Consider the following 21,097-nt stretch of genomic DNA (forward strand, 5'->3'; position numbering starts at 1 on the left):
TAATGCACGTACGTCCACACAGAGTTTTACTCTGTGTACTGTTTGCAATTCCATGTAGCCAGTGACTGCAAGTTTTGCTGATTGCATTTTTTGCATTTTGTAGATTACCTTTGTACCATCTTATGCAAAAAAACCCCACCATATTTATTATTTTTAATATTTGAGAGTGTTAATTTCACCCTTCAAAAAGGAAATTGCTTCACTGTCATGTAGATAGAGCTTAGCCATGGGGTAGGCTCAGTATGACTGAAAAGAAACCCCACTACAGACAAAAATAACCAAAACCTAACAAAGCCAAGGTACAAAGAAACAAAAACCCCAACAAAACCAAATACATAACGAGAATTTATTTCTTGTTTTGCATGTAATTGCAGAACAACACTCTTATTGTTAGAATACAACAGTTATTTGAAACTTGTTCTGAGATGTGGTAGATATGGTCTTTTTTTTCCTAGTGAAAATGAGTGACCCACATTGTGAACTGTGTTCTGTACCTTTTATATCCTGCCAGTGTGCTGGAATTGCAGTTTGTGCTGGGGAGCTGGCAGGCAGTGCCCTGCAGGTTATGCTCTGAGTGTTGGCAAGGGCACTGTGACTGCATGGGGGGTTAAACACCACCTCACCTGCTCCTGAGGGAGTAACTCCATCCTCTCCCTGTTTAGTTGGTTTTTTTTTTTCCCTTTCAAGCCACTTGATGACATCTGCCTGTTACAGGCAGTGTCCCTGCCAGCCCCACCAATGGGTCTGTGCCAAGGCTGTTCTCTTGGTGAACTTTCATTGACTCTGAGACTCTGAAGACTTCACTAGTTCAGTATTTAGTAAGGAATTGGTTAAAATCCCGTGTTTCTTTTAAAATGCCAAATTATCCTTTGCACTGTGCAAGCTTAGACCCTGTTCTTTCTCTTTCCCTGGGCCAGCCCTTTATGCCTTGTGCATGGAGTTGCAGGTTAATCATCTGTGGCACATGCCATTCCTCCTCAGGCCAGCTAAACAACTCATCTCCCTTCACAGCTGAAGCTCCCCAGTGCCCTGCTGTGCTAGTTACACTCTGGCTTTCTCTAGACAGACCATGGCTTTGGAGGTAGAGAGCCTAAATCCAATCTTACACCAGATATGCCCAAACTGCATTTTGTTTCTCTTTGAACTTATTTCTTCAGTCTTACAAGGATAATTTAAAATTCTTAACCTGCTTTCTGAAGAACTTCTGGAACCCTCACCAGTACATGAACCTCTCCCTTACATTTCAGTCCCGTGGTGTGTGTTCTTTCATCCCACCACAAGATAAACAGCATCTGTAACTATCACAGAGTGATTTTGAAGTTATTTACTATCTCTTCATCTGCATCCTAGTTCCTTATTTTTAATGGCAAAAATTAAACATTCTTGCTCATTGTTTCTTCTCCACAAGCTCTGTCACAAAAAGGATTTAGGATTCATTAAAATGAAGGATAAAGTTCTTGCCCAACTGCAAGGTATTTGCAAACAATCCCCATATTTGAAGGCAGCCTGATGTAATCCTTCCCCAAAGGTGCTTGAAAAGCTGATGATGTAGCAAATTGTCTTTTGCAGTACATCCAGCTCTAGTTCATTCCTTACAAAAAATACCAGGCCTGCTGGAGGCTGGGATTTCATTACCTGAAGTATGGACCCATTGCTGCTGCTTTGTAAGGTAGATTCAGTTTTAGACAGAATGTGAGGCACAGAACAGGAACAATACAAAGATCTTCAAAAACACAAACTTGTTGAACCATTTAAGCTGTATTCCACTTTTGAAATGTTAACATTGTGTTATGTGTGTACATATATTTTGAAAATAGCAATCCTCAGTCAACCAAGACACAGAAGATAAAATACATTTCATATAAATACATTCATGGCTTAAAAAATATAGTCTTAGAACCTGCTGACAGACTCAAGTGTAAGTATCTTTCTTACATGTATTTCACTTTTGTGATGCTAATAGGCTGACTAAAGGCTACTAAATAGAGACCAGTTTTAAAACATGGAAAAATTGGTACCATGGCTCCAGGACCAAGTAATTTTAAAAGTTGCTACTGCTATAGGATATATTCCCTGTTGTGAAAAAACAACTGTGTCTATCTTAAAAAAAAAAATTTATAAAAGCTATTTCCTTTAGTGACTCATGTAGTTCCATGCACAACTGGATACCATCACCTTTATATACCAGATTTTCTTTCTCTCTTTCCCCTTGGGGTTCTTAGAAGGCCAGCAGGCAGTGTTCTGCACTAGCCTGAGAAAATTGTGCATGGTGAAGTTTGAAGTTGGTCCCCAGGAAAAGGGATGCTTTACTTGAGGAGTATAGAGGCATTGTTTATTTTTGACAAAGTCTATTTTAACTGGAAAATAAAAATACATATACATGCAGAAAAAGAAAAATTTCTCTTGAAATTGCAAGCTCGTGTGTTCAAGAGAAGCAATGTACAAAATCTTTTGCTTTCTGTACAGTGACAATACCAAATAGCTTTTTTAACCATCATATACACAACACAAATGTTATGAATAGAAATCTATAAATACTTTCAAATGAATTTGCAATATAGAGCAGTTGAGGGCCACAGCTGTACAAAATGTAAGCAACATATATAAAACGATTAAGAAAGTGCAAAGTAGAACAGTATCAAGAGCCTGCACTTTTTACAGCACTTATGGTTCAAGTGTGAAGAGCTGACAGGGATGCAGGAGCTCAGTTACAATTCAAAAGAAGACACAGTACAGGATTCGGCACACAAAATGATGAACTATTATTAAATTACATCTTCCTCCTTCTTCACATCTGTGACTTCCAGTTAATAAGAGAACATTTCTATGAACTCTATGAATTTCTGTAGAGTGATTTGTCCCTTTTTACAAGTTTCCAGGAAACAAAGATTCCATGGCCAGAGACTACTTTTCTGTAAGTAAAACAAGGCTAGACAGGGAAAGCCCTGTTGGTTTCTGGTTGCCTTATCATGCTTAGCACAGTTAAAAGGTGAACAGAAATACCTTCCATAAAGGAATGCAGGCATTTAAAACCTGATCCTCTAAGTTACACACAGGTAACCAGTACTCACATGTTTGTGAAGGTCTAGAGAATCATTGCCTTAAAAACATCAACCACCTCTCAAAAAAACCCACCAAAACACTTCTAAAAACTCTGAGTTTCAAGTCTGTTTAGAGACCACTGCCCATCAGTTTCACAGCTGTTTGCCAGTCCAGATGCAAGTTCTACATTCAGGCACTGATTTCTCATCAGCACCCCCAGAGTTGTGCAAGTCTTTGTTTTCTTTTACACTCTGTGTCCAGTGGAAAGCTCTGCTTGAATTAAAATGCAGTGGCAATTAAAAACCTGTTTGGTGAGTTGGAAGTTGAAATAGTTAATTCAATGCTCTTGAGTGGAATTTCTTATAACTTGTTTTTAGAAAGCTCTTCAGTTCACCTTTATTTCAGTAAGTGTACTGTCTATTCTTTTGTAGGCACTGTAAATATTCAAGATACTGATGTGCAGAAGAATCCATCCATTTTCAAGCAGTGTGTTATTAGTGATCTCTAGCAAGTTCTTGACTACTGCTGTTGTCTTGGTAGTTTTTAAATGGAGAAGGGTAGACACTGGATATTCCTTTTCCCTCCTTGCTAGAGGGAAATATCTTATTACAAGTGTCTTATGACAGAAGAGTCATCACAATTACATTATTTTTTCCTCTTTGAAATATAGGCCAGTCTTCAGCATGAGTTAAAGAGAAGTAGAGTAAGCAGTCTGAATATGCTAGAGAAACACTACAATTACCTGGTCACACTGCTTCACATAACGATGTCTGTCTCAAAACTGGAGATGATCACACAAAACTATGAAGACCATCAGTGTCTAATCTGCTAACAATTAACAATTTGGAGTGTAAGATATTCTGGTTTACTTGATAGCAGCTACAGAAACAGTTGTCCATTTGGTGTATTTTTTGAATGTGTGATATCTACAGTGCAGACATCCAAAACTGAGGCATGAGAAGGAGCCACCTGCACAGCTGCCAGGTCAGCTGAGCTGTTCATTTGCCTCCATACATTCTTTCAATGTCATTGAGGTAATGGTTTTTCAGTTCTTTCCTTTTCAGCTTGAAAGCATCTGTCACCAGCCCAGTCTCGGGGGTCCACGGCTCAGGGCTCAGCCGGACCTTGATGGGTATTTCAAATCTTTCTAATTTCACTGAGGGGACAAGAACAAAGAAAAGCACAACTGTGATTACAAGGCCAAATGAAATACTAATTCATGTTCCTTAAAAATCTGGTCAGCACCCTGTAGCTTGTATAACATGCTGTCCTACTTAATGAAATAACCTTACACAAGGGCCACAGGCAAATTTCATCCTGTCCCAACACTGAGTGCTGGTTAGTGTGCAAATACTCTCATACACTCTGTGTTTAGAGCTTGTATTGGATGTGACAATGCAAAATCTAAAGCTTGAAACAAATGACTGAGTAGCCTGAAGCTCTGAGACTACTGCCAGAAAAGCACACACTGAAATCTACACTTCTGTCTTTGTTACAGGAATGGAATAACCAGTTAACTCAGAGCAGCAGGACATGCTTCATATTTCAATTATAATGGAGTACTTCTACACTTTGCCTGGTTGAATGTTTCTTTCCTATATTTTTTCATTCCTAAAGTCTGTTTAGAGTTCAAAACAAAGAGACTTCTTTGTATTTTTGTTACATTAGCCACTTACTTTCCCTTCAGCTGGAAGCAGTGGCTTGGCACATGCACAGCCTCACTGTAACCAAGGCTGCTTCTCTCTTGCACAGGTAATAGCCCAAGAGGGGGGAGAAAGGGAAGGAGGGAAGGGCAGGAGCAGCACAGGGAGCTGCTGCATGTGCCCAGTACCACATGGAGTTTGCTACCAGCTCCTGCAGGCAGGCTGGGAATGGGATCCACAGCCATGGACTTGTAGCTGAATTCCAGCAGAGCCTCTGGGGGGCAGCAGCAGCAGCGGCACCCAGCAGCTCCTCTGCCTTTCTAATTAGCTTCAGCTGCTATCAGCATGTGCTGCTGCACAGCACTCACGTGTGTGCCTGCTCATGATGAAGGTGCATCGTGCTCTGCTAAGAACGTAGAACTACCTCTTTAAAATAGTTTTGAAAAAAGTTTCACATAATTAAGATGTATCTCAATAGCAGATTACTATCTAGAAGGCAGAAAGAATATATAAGCAGAGGGTTTAGGTATACAAAGCTATATGGATAGTAATTTGCCCAATTCATGATAAAAATCCAAGGGATTAAAGTGTTTAAACCTAAGCCTTAAGCATATGGGTTGATTTATTTTTTTCAAGGTAAGACTTAACAGTGCCTTTCTTGTTGTTTTCCCATTTTCAGAAGGCAGATTCTCCTCTCTGTTCAAGACAAAGTGCTTAGCATGTGCTTAAGTGCAGCTTTTACTGCTTCCTTGTATGAGGTGCCAATGCTTTAGAGACTTTCCTACTGAGTTTGTTCATTTTTTTGTCCTGTAAAGGACTGATGACACGTTTGATTCTTCAGTACCACAGCAAGGAGCAGCAGGCTTTTAAGCCTCTACAACCACAAGGATCATGGCTGTTCAAAGCTATAGGGAACAAAGTTGTATGGGGAAAAAATGCTTTGAAGTCTTTTGCTTAACCAGTTTCCTTGCCAGCAAATGCCTTGCAACTTTTCTTCCAATTAATGGCTCTTTTGGGCCTTATTTTAACCATATTAGACAAGAAACTTGTCTCCAGAATTTAGATGGAAAAAACCTTCAGATAATTTGTAAAAAATACAAGTAATATAGTAATCAATACAACCAATATTATGTAAATTCCTGGGATAATATGGAACAATTTTGTGTGGTCTTTGCCTCAATAAACCATTAAGTTTTGGCAGATACAGAGGAGCTGGCAGGAGGAGGAGCAGTTAGTGAGGATAATGCAGTTTTTGCTGGGTAAGCCCCATGGGCAGCAGGCTGTGCTTGGTACTCACTCTTGTTTGCCACTTCTTTAATCTCTCGCAGTATTTCTGCTTCCATTGTAGGATTGTTACAAATGTCCACCCAGCTCCCACTGATGCCCTTCTGCTCAGCCAAGGCTGTCAGCCTCTTCTGGTTAGGGACCACAAAACTGATCACATAGGATTGGTCACTACACAGAATGACAAGCGAAGAAAGGAAAAAAGGTTCAGTCAAGACTTTCATTTCAGGGTGTAAATTACCTGCTGCTGGACCCACAAATGCCCAGGTTATTCCACCATACAGAACCCTTCTTGTGCATTAAGTCTTCACATCTGAAGGTTTATCAAGAAGATATTTTAAGCTGGTTTACAACATCAGGTTTGATCAGAATGAGGCTTTGCTGTCATTTCATTCATGCACGTCTCAGTTTAGCTGCCCAGCTAGACCTGGGGTTTAACCACTTCTCTACAGCTCCCTCTCACACAGGGGAGAGGGGAATGTACTGGGACTATTTCCAAAACTCACTGGAAAGCTTTGCATCAGGTGCAATGTGGCCAGATTAACTTTTCACTGGGATTCTGACAGCCAGAACACATGCTAAATATAACCACATATAATGATATATACTTGTTTAAGGAAGGGATGAGATGGAACAGAGGCATATCTGGATAGGAGAAATGCCAACAGAAAAACAGGTAATTTCTTCAGCTTTTAGGGAATCTGGAAAGCTGTGCTTCTTCAGACATATTAGTAACTGGTACTCTGATGGAGAGGGTTGGATCAGAGCCTGTACTTCATGTTTACTCTAAGCAGAATTTTTAAATTAATACCTCTCCTACCTTTTGGCATAAGCACAGATATTGTCAATCAATGGGCAGTTCTTCAGTGCTGCCTCTACTTTGCCCAGAGATACATATTCTCCTGCTTGGAGCTTTACCAAGTCCTTCTTACGATCTAGGAGGCAGGGGAAGGGAAAAAAAGAAAACCTTGTTAGAAAACCTTATTTCATTTAAACTTGAGCATTTCCACACACTCACTTCCATACATACCACCTATGTATTTTGTGCTATGCCAGATGTTAATGGACAAGTTTTAAAGCAGCTAAAAGCTTCCAAATTTATAGATTTCTGTATAAAATGTTACAGTACTACACTTCTCGTCACACAGATTGTAGGAAAGGACTCTGATTTTAAAACTTTGTAATGAATCCAAAAGTTAATCTTGTATTTATTCTTTAAAGTCCATGTGCTAAATTTAGATGATGAAAATGTCACAGGAAATGGCATCACTTCCAAAATTTTACTCCAGCTATGAGGACTTCCAGAAATGTGTTTTACACTGATTCTGTAAATAGGTAACCTTAAGTAGATTAGCCCAGGCAAAGCCAACAGTATTAATAACATGTTCATAATTATGGTTAGTCAATACTTTGTAACAGATTAAGGTATCAAAAACTGAGACCCACCTATGATCTGTAGACACCCATCAGGATGAAATTCCCCAATATCTCCTGTACAGAACCATCTCTGGCCATTCTCATCAACAGTAAACTCTTCTGTTGTCTTCTCTTCATTTTTAAAATATCCCATGGAGACGTTGGGGCCACCAATTATAATTTCACCTCTAGGATTAGGCTTGTCTTTATTAGTATAGCCTCCTGAAAACAACACAGTCCCAAGCAATTATTTACACCTTATATATCCTTCTGCCAAGAAAATATTTTGAAACTTCAGTTTGGAGTTAAAGCACACTAGCTGATGACTATTATCAAAGATAAAGAGTAATTTCTTCATATGTTACACCTAGCTAAACATATTGGCAAAGATACCAGCTAGGCAGAGGCTGAATTAATTACTCTGAAATCAGAACAATTACTACTCTCACCTTCTTGCCAGTCTCTCAGTTTTATTTCACAACAAATAAGAGGAGCTCCAACTCTGCCAGTGCTGTAATCAGCAACTTAGGGAAAAAACAAGAAAGAAAAACAAGATTTTTTTGTTATTTGAAATATGAATAGGGTGTATCTTATCTCAAGTTACTTTACTGCAGAACTACAACTGTACTATTATAGCTGTATTTTGACTTTTTTAAAAAAAAATTAAGAATCACCAAACACCCATCCATATCTATTTCTGCACTTCTGTATTTCCACAGGTGTTTAACTACCTTCTGTAATGGTTCCAGCTCCACAGGTTTCTGTCAGTCCATAGCCTTGCCCAACAGGACAGCAGAAACAGATGTTCATGAATCTCTGTGTCTGAGGTGAGAGTGGTGCTCCTCCAGAAAGCATCATTCGGACATTGCCTCCCAGCAGGGCCTTGACTTTTTTAAACAATAGTCTGGAAAGAAGGCAAAAAGCATTAAAAATTATTCACTTGGCCATTCTTGTAAGAAGAGACAAACCTTCTTCCTCCCTTCCTATCTGGAATGCCTCAAAAATTAACTTTTCCCCAGATTTTAGTAGACAGCAGGGCTAATCAAACCCATTGCCTCTTGTGTAACACTTGAGGAGGCAGAGTTCCTGTAGCTTAACAAACATTCCAGTTTTATCATTAAAAAAAAAAGCAATGCAATGAAAATGAACCAGGCAGCTGCTTGGAAGATTAGTCATTACCATGAAACATCTCAGCTGTTTCCAGTAAGAACTGGGACTAGGTCAGTTACTCATTAGATGTTATTTGCATGGCAGATGAGGAGTGTCTGATATCTCAGAGGATCATTCTTTTACACTGTCCTAACAGATCCCAAGGCAAAACACACCCTTGGCCCAAGAATGCTACTTACATGTTACACAGAGGTGCATCATATCCCCTCTTGATTTGTTCCAATTTGTAGTCATAGCCTATCTTGAACAGAGTTCTCTGAATGTAGTTCATCTCTTGAACTTTACTCATGACATTTTTGTAAATTCTATCCATTATTTCCTACAAAAAGTTAAAGAAAGAGGAAAATTACCACATGAGACAGACCAGCATGTGTAAATTAAATCCCAAGTAAACTCCCCTCCCCTCCACCCTCCCAATTATCCTTCCTTTAAAATGGATAACAAGAATGAAATCTTTACATGATGGGGTTAGGCAGTGCTTAAGTGCAATGCTTTTAACATGATCAATGAGCCAATTTATAGACCAGTGCAGCTTGGAGCTATTTACACCTGAACCTGTACTTCAACTGTGACAAACTGATTTAGAAAATTTTAAATTCAAGTTTAACTCAATCTCTTTGCTAAAGGTTGATATATTCCCCTCCTGCTTGGAAGTGCTGATGCTGTACTTTACCCACAGCAATTGTTAAATGCAAGGGAGTGAACTAAGAATTCATTGCACCATTTCCTGTTCCAAGAGAGCTCTTCAACTTTCAGAGAAACATGGTTGCAGTAATTCTGATTATCTGACAAAAATCCACCACAATTCTGTCACCAGACCAAAGATTAATTTCCATTAAAATAATAAGCTTATGGTCACCCAAATACACAGAACCTAAAACATTGCTCAGGCCGGTGAAGTATTTAATAGAAGTTTAAAGATTGGCTCCTTCAAGTTGGTTTTGGAGCACAATGTTTTGAAGTATTTATGTGACTTCTCTCCATGTAATAAATTTAAATGAATATTTTCTAAAGTGTTGGAGTTCTCAGACATACTTATTGTCACTCTCTGTAATTATTAAGAAGATGACCAAGCCTCTTCATGTACTTGTGATTTTATAAAACAAAAGAATGCAAGTGACTTATTGATTTTAAAACTCTTGGCTATTCTAAGATGTTGCAGAACAACCAGATCCAACCAAAACTCAGTATTCCTAAATTAGATTACATCCTCCCACTCACTCCCCACCACCATGTGGCACAGCCAGTGCTACCAGTTTTATGAGGCACAGATGTGACAGGATGCTAAAAGCAGCACCTGTGATGGCAGCACATGTGGGGAGGGCCTTGGCACCTTGGCCTGGATAGCACCACAGCCTTGTGGAGTGCAGGAGCCTGGTCACTCCCAGAGCAGTGGAACCTGCAGAAGCAGGAGGAGTTCCAGCCTCCTGATCTTTCCTCTGAGAGAAGGCTCAGCCTGGCCTGCCAGCCCTGAGAACAGCAGAGAGACTCAGCTCAGTGTTATTTTGACATGCTGAGTCTGTGACTGAGCCAAACATCCCTGTTTTTGCAGTGGATTCCCTCTTGGCCAGCACCACCCTGCTTGTCCCTCTGCAAAAGGAGTTCCAGACTCTGACTGTGTCCTATTGTTGTGTCAGTAGCCCAGTAAAGCAACACTTGTAACTACTGAAACATTGACAGGTTTGGATCAAAAAGGATCTTGGCTTTAGTACAGGCAGTCTCTTGTGCTCATCAGTCCAATCCACCAAGAGCTGGAATGTCTGTTTGCTCTTTCCCTATGAGTGACAGTTACTTACATGTGAAGAGCAAAACATGTTAGTAAATACACTTTTCTAGCATAAAAAAGACAAATTTTTTGCTGGACATATCTGCTTCTGCATACTTACAGGCACAGCTGCCATCAGTGTAGGCTTAAGTACAGTACAGTCTCCTTTGCTTCCCTTCTTAATTTTACTTGACTGTAATAAGGAAAAAAATGTAAATTTATGAAGCTGAAAAGGAAACAGTGCTTGAAAACTAAATGACTAACAAAAGGAGGAGATATATTAGCATGTAATTTGTTCAAATATCTTCCCTTGTTCCTGTGGCATTTTGCCCCCATTGTTAAGGAAAGGGTAATGATCTATTTCAACCAGAACACTCAATCTTTTACAGGTTCACTTTGTTTATCTTTCTCTTACTTCCTCCCTCTACTACTTGCTTTCTCCTCCATCTTCCTTTGGGAACTTGTTTGGCTTGATGCAAATCTCTCTACAAGCAAACATACAGAAGTATCTACTCTGGCTAATTTCACTCTTATTTATCTGAACTGCTAAAGAGAAAAAGGCAAAGGGCCAAATAGAAGATCTGCAGTAACTGGATAAAGAACTGATAAAGTGAGACCAAAACTTAAGATCACATTAAACAGTTCAGTTGATCTACTAAGAGCTGTTCTTCCCCTGTTATCCAGAGGATAATGCTATAGGCATTTCTTAGGATTGCTTTAAGATGTCCTAAGTATCATAAAAGCAAAGGTTTTAATAAAATTTATATGGTACAACCCACCACTGTTCACCAGGAATGTTAATTCGCATAATTTTCTGAAAAAAATGTACATTTCTGAAGTGTACCATCCACATCAGCATTTCTGGACTGAAGGAGGAAGCTGAGCAAGGAGAGAACAGGCTGCACAAGGTGAAGTTTGCTCCCCACCTTGCTCTGCTAGCCCTACCTGATCTGAGAGAGTGAGAGGAGAGGAGTAACCAATCCTGCAGCCATAAGTGATGCAGGAAACTTCTGCTGTCAGTTCTAACACATGGGCCAGAGGCAAATAACCAATGTAAGTGTCCTTGGGTCTGGGAAAGAAAAAATAATTAACCATGAGTCACAAGTGGACTGAAAATGCCATTTAACCATTTTATTGTGTGCTTAGTTATTACTTATTGATTGACCTGAATCCCAGGTGAGCTTATTCTGCTGCACACAAATAAATGGGTGTGATTTCAGCCACAGTATAGAAACAAACTGGGGAAATCTGCCCTAGTGAAATCAGTTCAAATTACAGGATTTGCCCTGTTTTCTAGGAAACTCTGATTTCTTAGTCCTTTACTGCTATTTCCTCTCCTTGTGGGAGGTTTCATTTCAGTTATGAAATTAAGGATGAAGTAATTACACTTTACAATAATGACCAATGATTTACAAAGCCCTGTCTGTCATCTTCTTCTAGAATATATTACTAGAAAGAGAGCTGATTACTGACATACTGAGGCTGGTTTCAGAAAGTAACAGCTCAGAGATTCCTCAGCAAGAACCTCAGAGCTGTCACTGAGCAGCAGATTTCAGCACCCAGCTCTGGGTTTATATCCTCTCCCAACAGCAGTCTGGCATCAGAGCTTATTTCAGCTATTGAACCTTTTGTGAATGCAGAGACAAATACACACACACTTCCATGAAAAACTTCATCAAAACATTAATGTGAAGGAATCTGCACTTGGTTTTACTGTTGTCAGTGCATAATTTATTACTTTTCTGCTCCTCCACTGAACTGTACTTTAGCAGATTCTGCAGCATGTGCACCCAGAGTGGTGTCTCCAGGTCACTGAAGTGCTAGGCCCTGACATGCTCATAAACTGATTGGAGGTGCCTGAAAATGTCTGAAGGCATGTCCCAAGTTGCACCAGAGGAGGAATCTCTCATCTAATGGTTTCCTCTGATACTCAAAAGTACAAAAATCCATCACAGACTTAGAGCTAAGGGTAATTAAAATAAAAAAAGGAGCAGAATGTGAAAAAACAGCTAGAAGGGCATATTGTTCAAACAAGGAAAGTTCACACACACAAGATATATTCCTTATAAATTAAAAAGTAGTGATCTCACAGTAACACGAGGAAACTTGGTAACACAATGCCAGCAGCAGCCTCCATAAATGTGACACTTCTGGAGGTTGTTTTAGCTCTCTGTGCACAAGACAAAGTGTTTCTTACCCCAGTCCAGGTATTCTCTCACACTGTCCTGTCATCCCAGCTATTAGGTTTTTATGCATCATCATCACTCCTTTGGGTCTCCCAGTAGAGCCACTGGTGTACATCACTAAAGCCAAGTCTGTAGGAACAGGTCTGCTTGGCAGAATGCTTGCTACAAAATTCAGGAGAAAAAAATGTTATTTATTCTTTTCTTATCTAGTTTTTAAATTATTTCTTTAATTAATCAGTAAGAAACAGGTGCTTCATGGAAGGCCAGCACAGCAAGCTGTGGCATGGTCAGTGCTGGAGAGAGCAGTCATCTGGTTTTAAGAGGAAGAGAGGGAAGGCCAATTTTGAAAGGAGTGATGAGTATTTGAGCATCTATACAATCTGGGTGACACTTCTGTCATTGTGGTTTATAGCTGGCTGAAAGTTTCATAGAAGGAGCCTTTTGAAGACCAAATAAAACTGTCAAAGGCAGCAAAGGGGAGAAACAGATTATGGATGATAAACAGCAAGGTGAGTGAAAAACAAAATAAAAAACCAACACCCCAAAAAGGTGCAAGTCAGCTTTTCTGTCCATCAGTCTTTTAAAGCCAAGGTTGTAGAGGTAAGATTCCTTTTAACTCCCCTTCCTGACATTTAAAAAAAAATTTAAATAAACCTTCCTCAGGTAAACTGCAAGTTCAGTAGAAAAGCAGTAAGCTTAGAACATTTGACTTGAGATTTTTGTTTTTCTTCTCTTTATTCTTAGGATGATAATCAGCCTTCATGGCTTTCAGTGTCTGCAAGGAAGCAGGCTTTTCAGAGACTAAGCCCAAGAAAAACACCTCTTAGGGTCACTGCAGGTCTGTATCAGCACCTCAGGCTGATCAGAGATAAGCAGCTGGGATCAATGTGTGCTTCCCAAAGCTCCTTTGCCACTTTATCTTCTCCTTTATTCCAGAGAGAGCCGTGGTTAATTACAGACTGCTGATGTAAGGGGAACAGATCATCAGGGTTGGGTTTTCCTTCCTTAAAGCAGATGTTTACAGTCACTCCTGGCTGCCCAATGGAGCAAGGAATGTTACTGTTATTCCTCCAGCCTTAAGTGCTCTTTAGCTAGAGCTTGGTGAAGATAATGGACATTTTCAAGCAAAAAACCAAAAAAGCTTTAAGTGCTTTCTCCTCTTTTCTTATTAAAAATAGTGACAGTAAGATAAATAAAAGGTAAGAGTAGCAGAAAATGAAACATTAAACCAATTTCTATTTCATATCCTAAAACAAAGATGAAGTATTAAATTATTCTGGTTATGGTGACATACATGACATTTGAACAAAAAATATAAAACAAGTGTTTTGTTTATTTAAAGGGAGCTGGAGGATGAACTGGTAACCTGCCACTGCCTTTGTTGGTGACAAAGGCCACCCTTTGCTGGGTGGGGGGTTTTCTGCTACAGATCCCTCTTAACCCAGGTGCAAACACTGCTTGATCAGTCAGTCCTCTGTGAAATGATTCACTTACAGTTTTCTGGTTTGGCTCCCAGCTCTTCTACTGTCTGCATACTATGAATTTCCACATTTGCAGGGTATTCTGATTTACTGACTGTCTTCTTGTCCACATAAATGATGTGTTTCAGACAGGAGACTTGTGGCAGTGCAGTCTACAGAAGAGAAATGAAATTTTTAGTAGTGTACTGACTGAACTGTAGGGTTGCTTATAGCAGGTGAAGATGGTACCACATTACCTTGAGTTTGCTCTCCAGGAGTTCCACACTGGTGACCAAATATGATGCTCCACACTCGTTGAGACCATAGGTCACTGCCTCTTCCCCCAGGGTGGCATAGAGAGTGACAACTGTCACAGGGATGGGAGAGGACATGAAAGAAGGGTAAAAGTAAAACTAAAAGCAAAAGCTCTTGCCTTAGCTTACTGGAAAGCACTCAATTGGGAATTTTCTAATTTGGAAATGAAACAGATCAGAAGTTTTTGGCACAAGACACTTCTGGAACAAGGAGGACAGCTGGGCAAGAAGCAGATCTTACTAAGAGCATGGTCAAATACTGAACAGGGGTCCTGGACAGATGGGTGATGCCCCAAGACTGTCACTCTTTAGGAGGCCTTTGAACAATGCTCTAGGTAACAGGCTGTAACTTTCAGTCAGCCCTGAAGTTGTCAGGCAGTTGGAAGGAACCTATAATGGTCATTTACATCCTCCCAAAATAATTCTCCTTTTTCTATAGCAGAAATTACCAGAACAAACAGATGCACCAAACCCCAACAATAATGTACAAAACAATCCCAGAGTAAGCAGCTAAGAGCAGGTGTTCTGCCCCTGAGATCTCTGCAACCACAACTCAGGGGGACAGGAAACACTCAGACATTACAGGGCACCAGCTTAAAGCTGGGCATGGCTACAGGCAGCTCTCTGCACACTGTCAGCTACTTTCCCTGCTTCCATGGAATTAATGATGGCAGCAAGGCAGAGAATCAGACTAAGGAATCACACTGTTTTTCATGCTGCCAGATTATTTTAACCCAGACTGGCTACAGGAATGCCATTAAGTGCCTCCCAGGCACAATGGAGTTCACCTCTCCCCATTATCTCTTTACTGAAAAAACCCCCATTCTTTAGTATCATTTGCAATCTCAAACTGAAACCTCCAAAGACCATTAAAGGAATTTACCAGTGCTGTGAGACAGGGTTCAGGCAGAACAGGAGAAAGAATAATATAATACAGCTATTTCTCACTGCCTTTCAAAGTATAGAGATCCAGGCCAAATTAACCATAGTCTCCCCTACTTCAGTAGAAGTTCACCTCTTCCACTGCTGCCCCTGAGCAGCCTCTCTGCACACTCTGAGCTGCTCCTCACACAGGCAGCTACTGCTGCTGCTGGGAGAGACAGCCCAGTGCAAGCAAAAAGAAAAAATAGGCTGTGGTTCACAGTGTGCTGTGTGCAAAATGGGCACTGGAGCGCTCAGTGCAGCTCACCAAGTTTAACTCCCATTAGAGATTTCTGACAGCTTGTATTAAAAAAAGAAAAACCATACATAATTGTAATGAATTTGAGCAGCTTACAAGTGTCACCAAAACAGACCACCCACAGACTATCATATGATTTTGTTCACCATTCCTCTCTTCTGATAACCATTTCATCTTTTGGATATATAATTTAGGATACAGACAGAAAATACTGTAAAAACATCCCACATTTTGTGGGGAAGTACAACTGACATCTTAAATGCAACTACTGATATCTTCAGAATATTTAAAACAACCTGAATGGTAAGTGTACCATTTTGTCATTTTAACATATAGAACATAGCACAATAAAATCATAAAATACAGTTTCATGAGTACGAGCAAGTTAATTTTAGGGACATCCACAAAGCATAGGATAGACTGAAAGCTTCTAAGAATCAGACCACCAGCAGAGAATTTATGAAATTCCTACACCTCTGATGACAAGACTGGCAGAGTCAAACACTTAACAGCCAGATCTGTGCTGAGAACTGGCTCTAAAACACATCAGGAGTAACCAAGCTGAGCACTCACGAGGGAAGTTGTACTTGAAGCAGGTGAGAGCCACAATCATCCACTCAGCTCTGGTCTCACAGAATATCACAACGGTGCTTTTGGGGGTCAGTCCCAGGGCAGTCAGCCCATTCCCCAGGTGAGTGATTTTCTCATTTATGTCTTCATAGGATAACCATCTGTAAGTTCCTAGAATTAACTTGAGAGGAAAAAACAAGGAATTTCATGACAAGAAGGTTTTGGTATAGGTCCACCAGCTGATGTGAGTTGGTGTATAATGTAATGAGTACACAGTCTGCCATTCATTAAGAACTTGCTTTCATTTTACTTGAAGTAGAATAAAAGTGCATCCTGTATATTCTGTTATTCCTCAACTACCATAAAATGAATGGTTTATTAGATGATGACTGAGGAAGATCTCTAAAGGGACATGCATTATTGAGGCAAGACACAAAGCAGCTCAAACTCAAGTCAGAATTACGGAAAAAAATGACAAGTTTTACCTTTTTGAATACTTTTCCATTTGGTTGCATTTCATTTTCTTCACTCAGAATTTCCCTGGTTCCAAGACAGTCCTTCTTCCCAAACTTTGCTAAAGCATGGTCAAAGAGCTTGTCCAGAGTGTCTGCTCCAGGGATGTTTATGTTTGCTAGAGAGTCCAGGTGAGTGACAGAGCGGTAGGGGCTCCCCGGCTTGTCCGAGATGGGTTTAGCTTTTAACCGCTTTGCCATAGCCTTTTTCTTCTTGGCGTTGGTGAGAAAATACCAGGGAATAAATACCAGCACACTGTACAACCAGATTAACAAGTACACAGGCAGCAAGAGAATGGCACACATTTCTAGCCTAAATTTCATTGTGGGTATTTAAAAGAGAAACTCTCTTATGGAGTTCTGAAGCAGACAAGAGCAAGGCAGCAGTGCAGAGTGGTGCAGGGAGAAGCAACAGGAGGTGAAGCTTAGGTAGAGCTGATTCAGAGCAGCTGCAAAATTTTAGTAACCTTTGAGAGCCAACAGTGGACACCTACGGGCGAAAACCAGTGCCAAGCAGAGAGCAGGAAAAAGAAAGAAAAAATAATTAAATTAGTAATATTATAGTCAGTTAATTAGTTTTAGTCCTTCTAAGAGCTCACTTCAAAAGCACCACTGCACAACAGAGCAGTGAACTGCTCTGGGGATGAAAGAAGACAAATCTTTTCCATACTTGTTTCTTGCATTCACAAATATTTACTTCTCCCAGACTTTTCCCCACTATTTCTGTTTGAATAGTTCAGGACTGTTGAGATGAAGCCTGTCCTTCACAACATAATATTGTGTTTAAGCTACTTGAGTAATGACACAGTTGTGTAATTATGGGAAAGGTCAACACTTGTTTTCCCACTAAATATTTGTACTACAGAGAAAAGGTACAGCAGATTGCTTTACTGCTTTTCAGAATATTCTATCAACCTTCTATTCAGCTTAAAATGTTTCTTGATATACTCAAAAATAGTATATAGACTCAAAAGTCTACATGCTGTAATCTAAAAATTATATAATATTCCAAAACTGCTTCATTAACTTTGCTCCAGCAACTGCATTTTTAATCTTCTACTTTTCAACTCTGAATGTCAGACTCTTGGAAAGGGATTATGCAGATTTGCTTCTCCAATTTCAAAAAGTACTTCAATACATGCATTTCAAACTCCAAGTATGGAAAACAGAATAAAATCTGACCAATTTAACACAATTTAAAATAAAGTACAATTTGGCAAGATTTTGTCTGCATGTCACAAATCTTTCCTCATTTAGGAGAACTGGGCCTAAGTAAGGACTGGTGGTGAGTGGGAGAAAAACAAAACCATCCCAGCAAACCCCAGTCAGGGCCAGCCCAGTGGCCTGGGACCAGAGTGCCCTGGCATGTGAGACAGGGTGGTTATCTCTGATGATGCTGACACAGCACCCACGCCCCACTGGGGGGAAAAGAGAAGGCACAGGAGCAGCAGCCAAGGGCAGAACCTCACAGGGGAGCCAGTGACACTGACAGCCACCAGCAGAGCCCAGGCTGCCATGGACACCACCAGATAAAGAATGGATGAGAATGGGGAACTCTCAGGGCTCCATCAAGAATTGAAAGAACGTAGGCACACCTCAAAATACACCTTTATTAATATATTTGCCACCCTCAGGTGATGAGGGCGGCTACAATTAACATTTCAGGTTAAACAAGACAACTGCTACTTACAGCAGACAGAAGTTAACAGGTTGGTGGGTTATTTAATGAGAATTTCAATAGAAGCAGTTGTGTTGTAGCCAATATCAACAGCTTTAAGGTAATGTAAGACTGAGAGATCTGCAGATATTTAAAACAACATGACCACCACATTAATTTTGTAATTACAGCTACAGAATAAAATGACTACTGAATGATAGTACAATAAACTAAGCTAAGCTCAGACTTGGATGGATGGAAGTATTCTTTTCTTTTTATAAAAAAATGAATGCTACGTTCTTTTCAAAATGTACGTGTTTACTCTGCTCTGGTGAGCCTCACCATCAACCTCAGCAGAAAAGAGATCAGTTTACTTTCCAAAGCTCCAGTTCTCCAAAATGAGGCATTATTGGGTTATAACACAAATCTTGTATGATACTTTCATCCCAGTTAATTCAGTGCTCCAAAACCAGCAGTTGAGTCTGCATTTCAAAGACAAGCCACCATGGCTCTAAGACGTGGTAAGGAAATGTCAGGACACACCCATGCTTACACATAATGCTACAAGTCAGAACAGACCCCAGGGGAACTCTGGCTGCTCCTCACCTTCCAACAATGAACATATGACCAGGCACACTGACTTGGATAAAAAGCAGAGTTGTTGGAGTACTGCAAACTATTTAACACAGTGAAACAGTACCACAGCTTTTCTTTGGGCTGCACAGGAGCTGGTTCAGAAGTGGTGCTACTGTGAAACACTACTGGTTTATAATCAAGAAGTGGCTAATCTAGAAAGGGAGGAGAGGAAGGTTGCATTTCTTTCATTTTCAAATTTCAACTTAATTTGTAATACTTTAAAAAGTGTTCCTAAAACCAGAAAACTCAGCTAATTTGCATATATTTGTAGTAATTTAAAAGAGAATCGCATTTCTATCCTGGCAAAAATCAGTTGTAATTTTTAAGAGACATCAATTGGGAAAACTTAGTGAGTCCCAAAAAGACAACTGTGGCTTTTTCCTTTGAACATGCTCATGCAAACCTCACACACACACACAGAGGTGTACTTACAAGGGGTCTCAGTGATCACTGAGGTTTTTTCAGTGTTGATTAGACCTACAGTAAAACAGAAAAAAGAACATATTAGAAATTGGGATGTTTTCTGCCTTGCAGAAGGAGGAATCTTTAGAACTTCCACCCTACTGCCCCTAAGAAGCACAGGCTATGAATTCAGACAGAGGTGCAACACAACCCATCCAAGGGAGAGCAATTACAGTACAGGAAAAGATTCAGCTTCCAAACTACACCGGACAGACAAGAGATGAAGCTGCCAAAAGGAGATTAACTTTTATGTGACACTACTTCCTCCCTTTTGTATTTATCATGTTCTGAATAAAATTATGAACAGAAGCTTCATGCAATTGAATTACCAATGAAACCCAGAAAGACAAGGAAGAGACTTTCATATTGCATATGGTTCATTCTTCTCAAGGCAGAACAGGAAGCCCTTTGTCACTCTTGATAGATGAGTATCAGTAGAAACAGGAACTCAGGACTACCCATGGCACACATTGCCCAAGAGAACATGAAGTGGATTTGGGGTATTGAGGTAAGAGAAGACTTTCCAGAACAAAAGCATGTTTATAGAGGCAGGGAGGCCTCCTTGGTCCCATGACCAGTGTAATAAAAGATGGCTGTGTGTAACTGCAGAGATAAGGCTCTAAGAGATCTACTGCAGAAAGCTTTAACTGATGTTTAATCTAGATATATTTTAAAGGTCTTCCTCATAAGTCTAAGATTTTAATCAGTTTTTACAGACTGAAACTGAGTTAAATGTCCCTTGCAATATTCTCCTACAAAGATTTTTTCTTGAAGCATAAAGAAGAGGTTCTAGAATGTTTTTAATTACTGGCACTTCCATGTGATTTTGATCCATTGCAGGATCATTCCAAACTCGTGCTAAATAAATATTTATAATCTCTTAAATATACTGCATATAACAGATTGACATACTCAACGTGCAAAGGTACCTCCATACCAGTATTCAGTCGGAAGCCAAACTTAGCTACTCAAATTACACCTTAGGAGTTCAATCTCCTGCTTAATGAGACTTTAAGGGAAAGGATGAGATGCAATGCTCACGTCAATGCACCATCCAAGGACAAGGTAAGATTGTCTTGCTTCAAGGTAAGACAACTACATATTACTAAAGTATAACAGTTATGTTCTTCATAACTTTCCTCATTCCTTACAAATAAAATTTAGCATTCATGAACACTTTCACAATAAAACTGGTATTTAACACTGAAATATTTAGAATATATAATATTTTCTATTGGTTTACAAAGCTTATTCTCTTGACTGTTGAACAGAACCAGCCTCTTTAGATGCTTATCTAGCTGTTTTGGAAACAGCAGCTTCCAGTTCTCGGTGCAGGAAATGCACATTCCCAGAAAGAGCAGAGTGCGTCAGGCATGACTACGAGAAAAATGAAACCAAACCAAAACAGATGTTGTATCTCTCTAGGAGAGCCTAGATAGCTGGTTTTCAGCATTTCCAAAGGATTTTCCTCTGGTGAATCAGCTTCTATCAATTCTGAAGTGGTCTGGAGTTCATTTAACCTTTGCAGTGACATGTTACAGTGTTCATGCTGGAAACCTCACTCCTGAGGGAATGTTTTACTTACGGCTTTTATAGGCTGGGTGTTTACAAAAATTCTACAGTCCAAGTTTACTCCTGACTGACACTGTACTTTATGGGCTGCCAGAGATGGAAGAGATGTTATCTAAGTATAATCTCACTTTTATATCCTTAAATAAAAGTTTCGACAGATAATATACAACATTCTATTCCTGCCCTGTAGCCAGGGTCATAGAACAGAGTCTGAAATCACAGCACATG

General features: G+C 39.8%; 1 protein-coding gene across 2 annotated transcripts in view; it reads right to left on the reverse strand.

Annotated features, from left to right (window-relative positions):
• Positions 1 to 332: 332 nt before the first annotated feature.
• ACSL4 (acyl-CoA synthetase long chain family member 4) overlaps positions 333 to 21,097 on the reverse strand; it is a 38,533-nt gene continuing 17,768 nt past the window's right edge. For both annotated transcript variants that reach the window (XM_058032564.1, XM_058032563.1), the window contains exons 2-16: positions 19,268 to 19,312; positions 16,516 to 17,032; positions 16,034 to 16,211; positions 14,224 to 14,333; positions 14,001 to 14,139; positions 12,518 to 12,668; positions 11,266 to 11,389; positions 10,442 to 10,513; positions 8,735 to 8,874; positions 8,117 to 8,289; positions 7,835 to 7,909; positions 7,416 to 7,607; positions 6,790 to 6,904; positions 5,983 to 6,140; positions 333 to 4,198 (exon numbers count right to left, since the gene is read on the reverse strand). In XM_058032564.1, the coding sequence (XP_057888547.1) occupies positions 4,041 to 4,198; positions 5,983 to 6,140; positions 6,790 to 6,904; positions 7,416 to 7,607; positions 7,835 to 7,909; positions 8,117 to 8,289; positions 8,735 to 8,874; positions 10,442 to 10,513; positions 11,266 to 11,389; positions 12,518 to 12,668; positions 14,001 to 14,139; positions 14,224 to 14,333; positions 16,034 to 16,211; positions 16,516 to 16,866 (2,136 nt within the window). In that variant the 5' untranslated portion in view covers positions 16,867 to 17,032; positions 19,268 to 19,312 and the 3' untranslated portion in view covers positions 333 to 4,040. The remainder of the gene's footprint in view (positions 4,199 to 5,982; positions 6,141 to 6,789; positions 6,905 to 7,415; positions 7,608 to 7,834; positions 7,910 to 8,116; positions 8,290 to 8,734; positions 8,875 to 10,441; positions 10,514 to 11,265; positions 11,390 to 12,517; positions 12,669 to 14,000; positions 14,140 to 14,223; positions 14,334 to 16,033; positions 16,212 to 16,515; positions 17,033 to 19,267; positions 19,313 to 21,097) is intronic.

Source organism: Melospiza georgiana, chromosome 12 (genome assembly GCF_028018845.1).
Source record: "Melospiza georgiana isolate bMelGeo1 chromosome 12, bMelGeo1.pri, whole genome shotgun sequence".
In the NCBI taxonomy this organism is placed as follows: domain Eukaryota; kingdom Metazoa; phylum Chordata; class Aves; order Passeriformes; family Passerellidae; genus Melospiza; species Melospiza georgiana.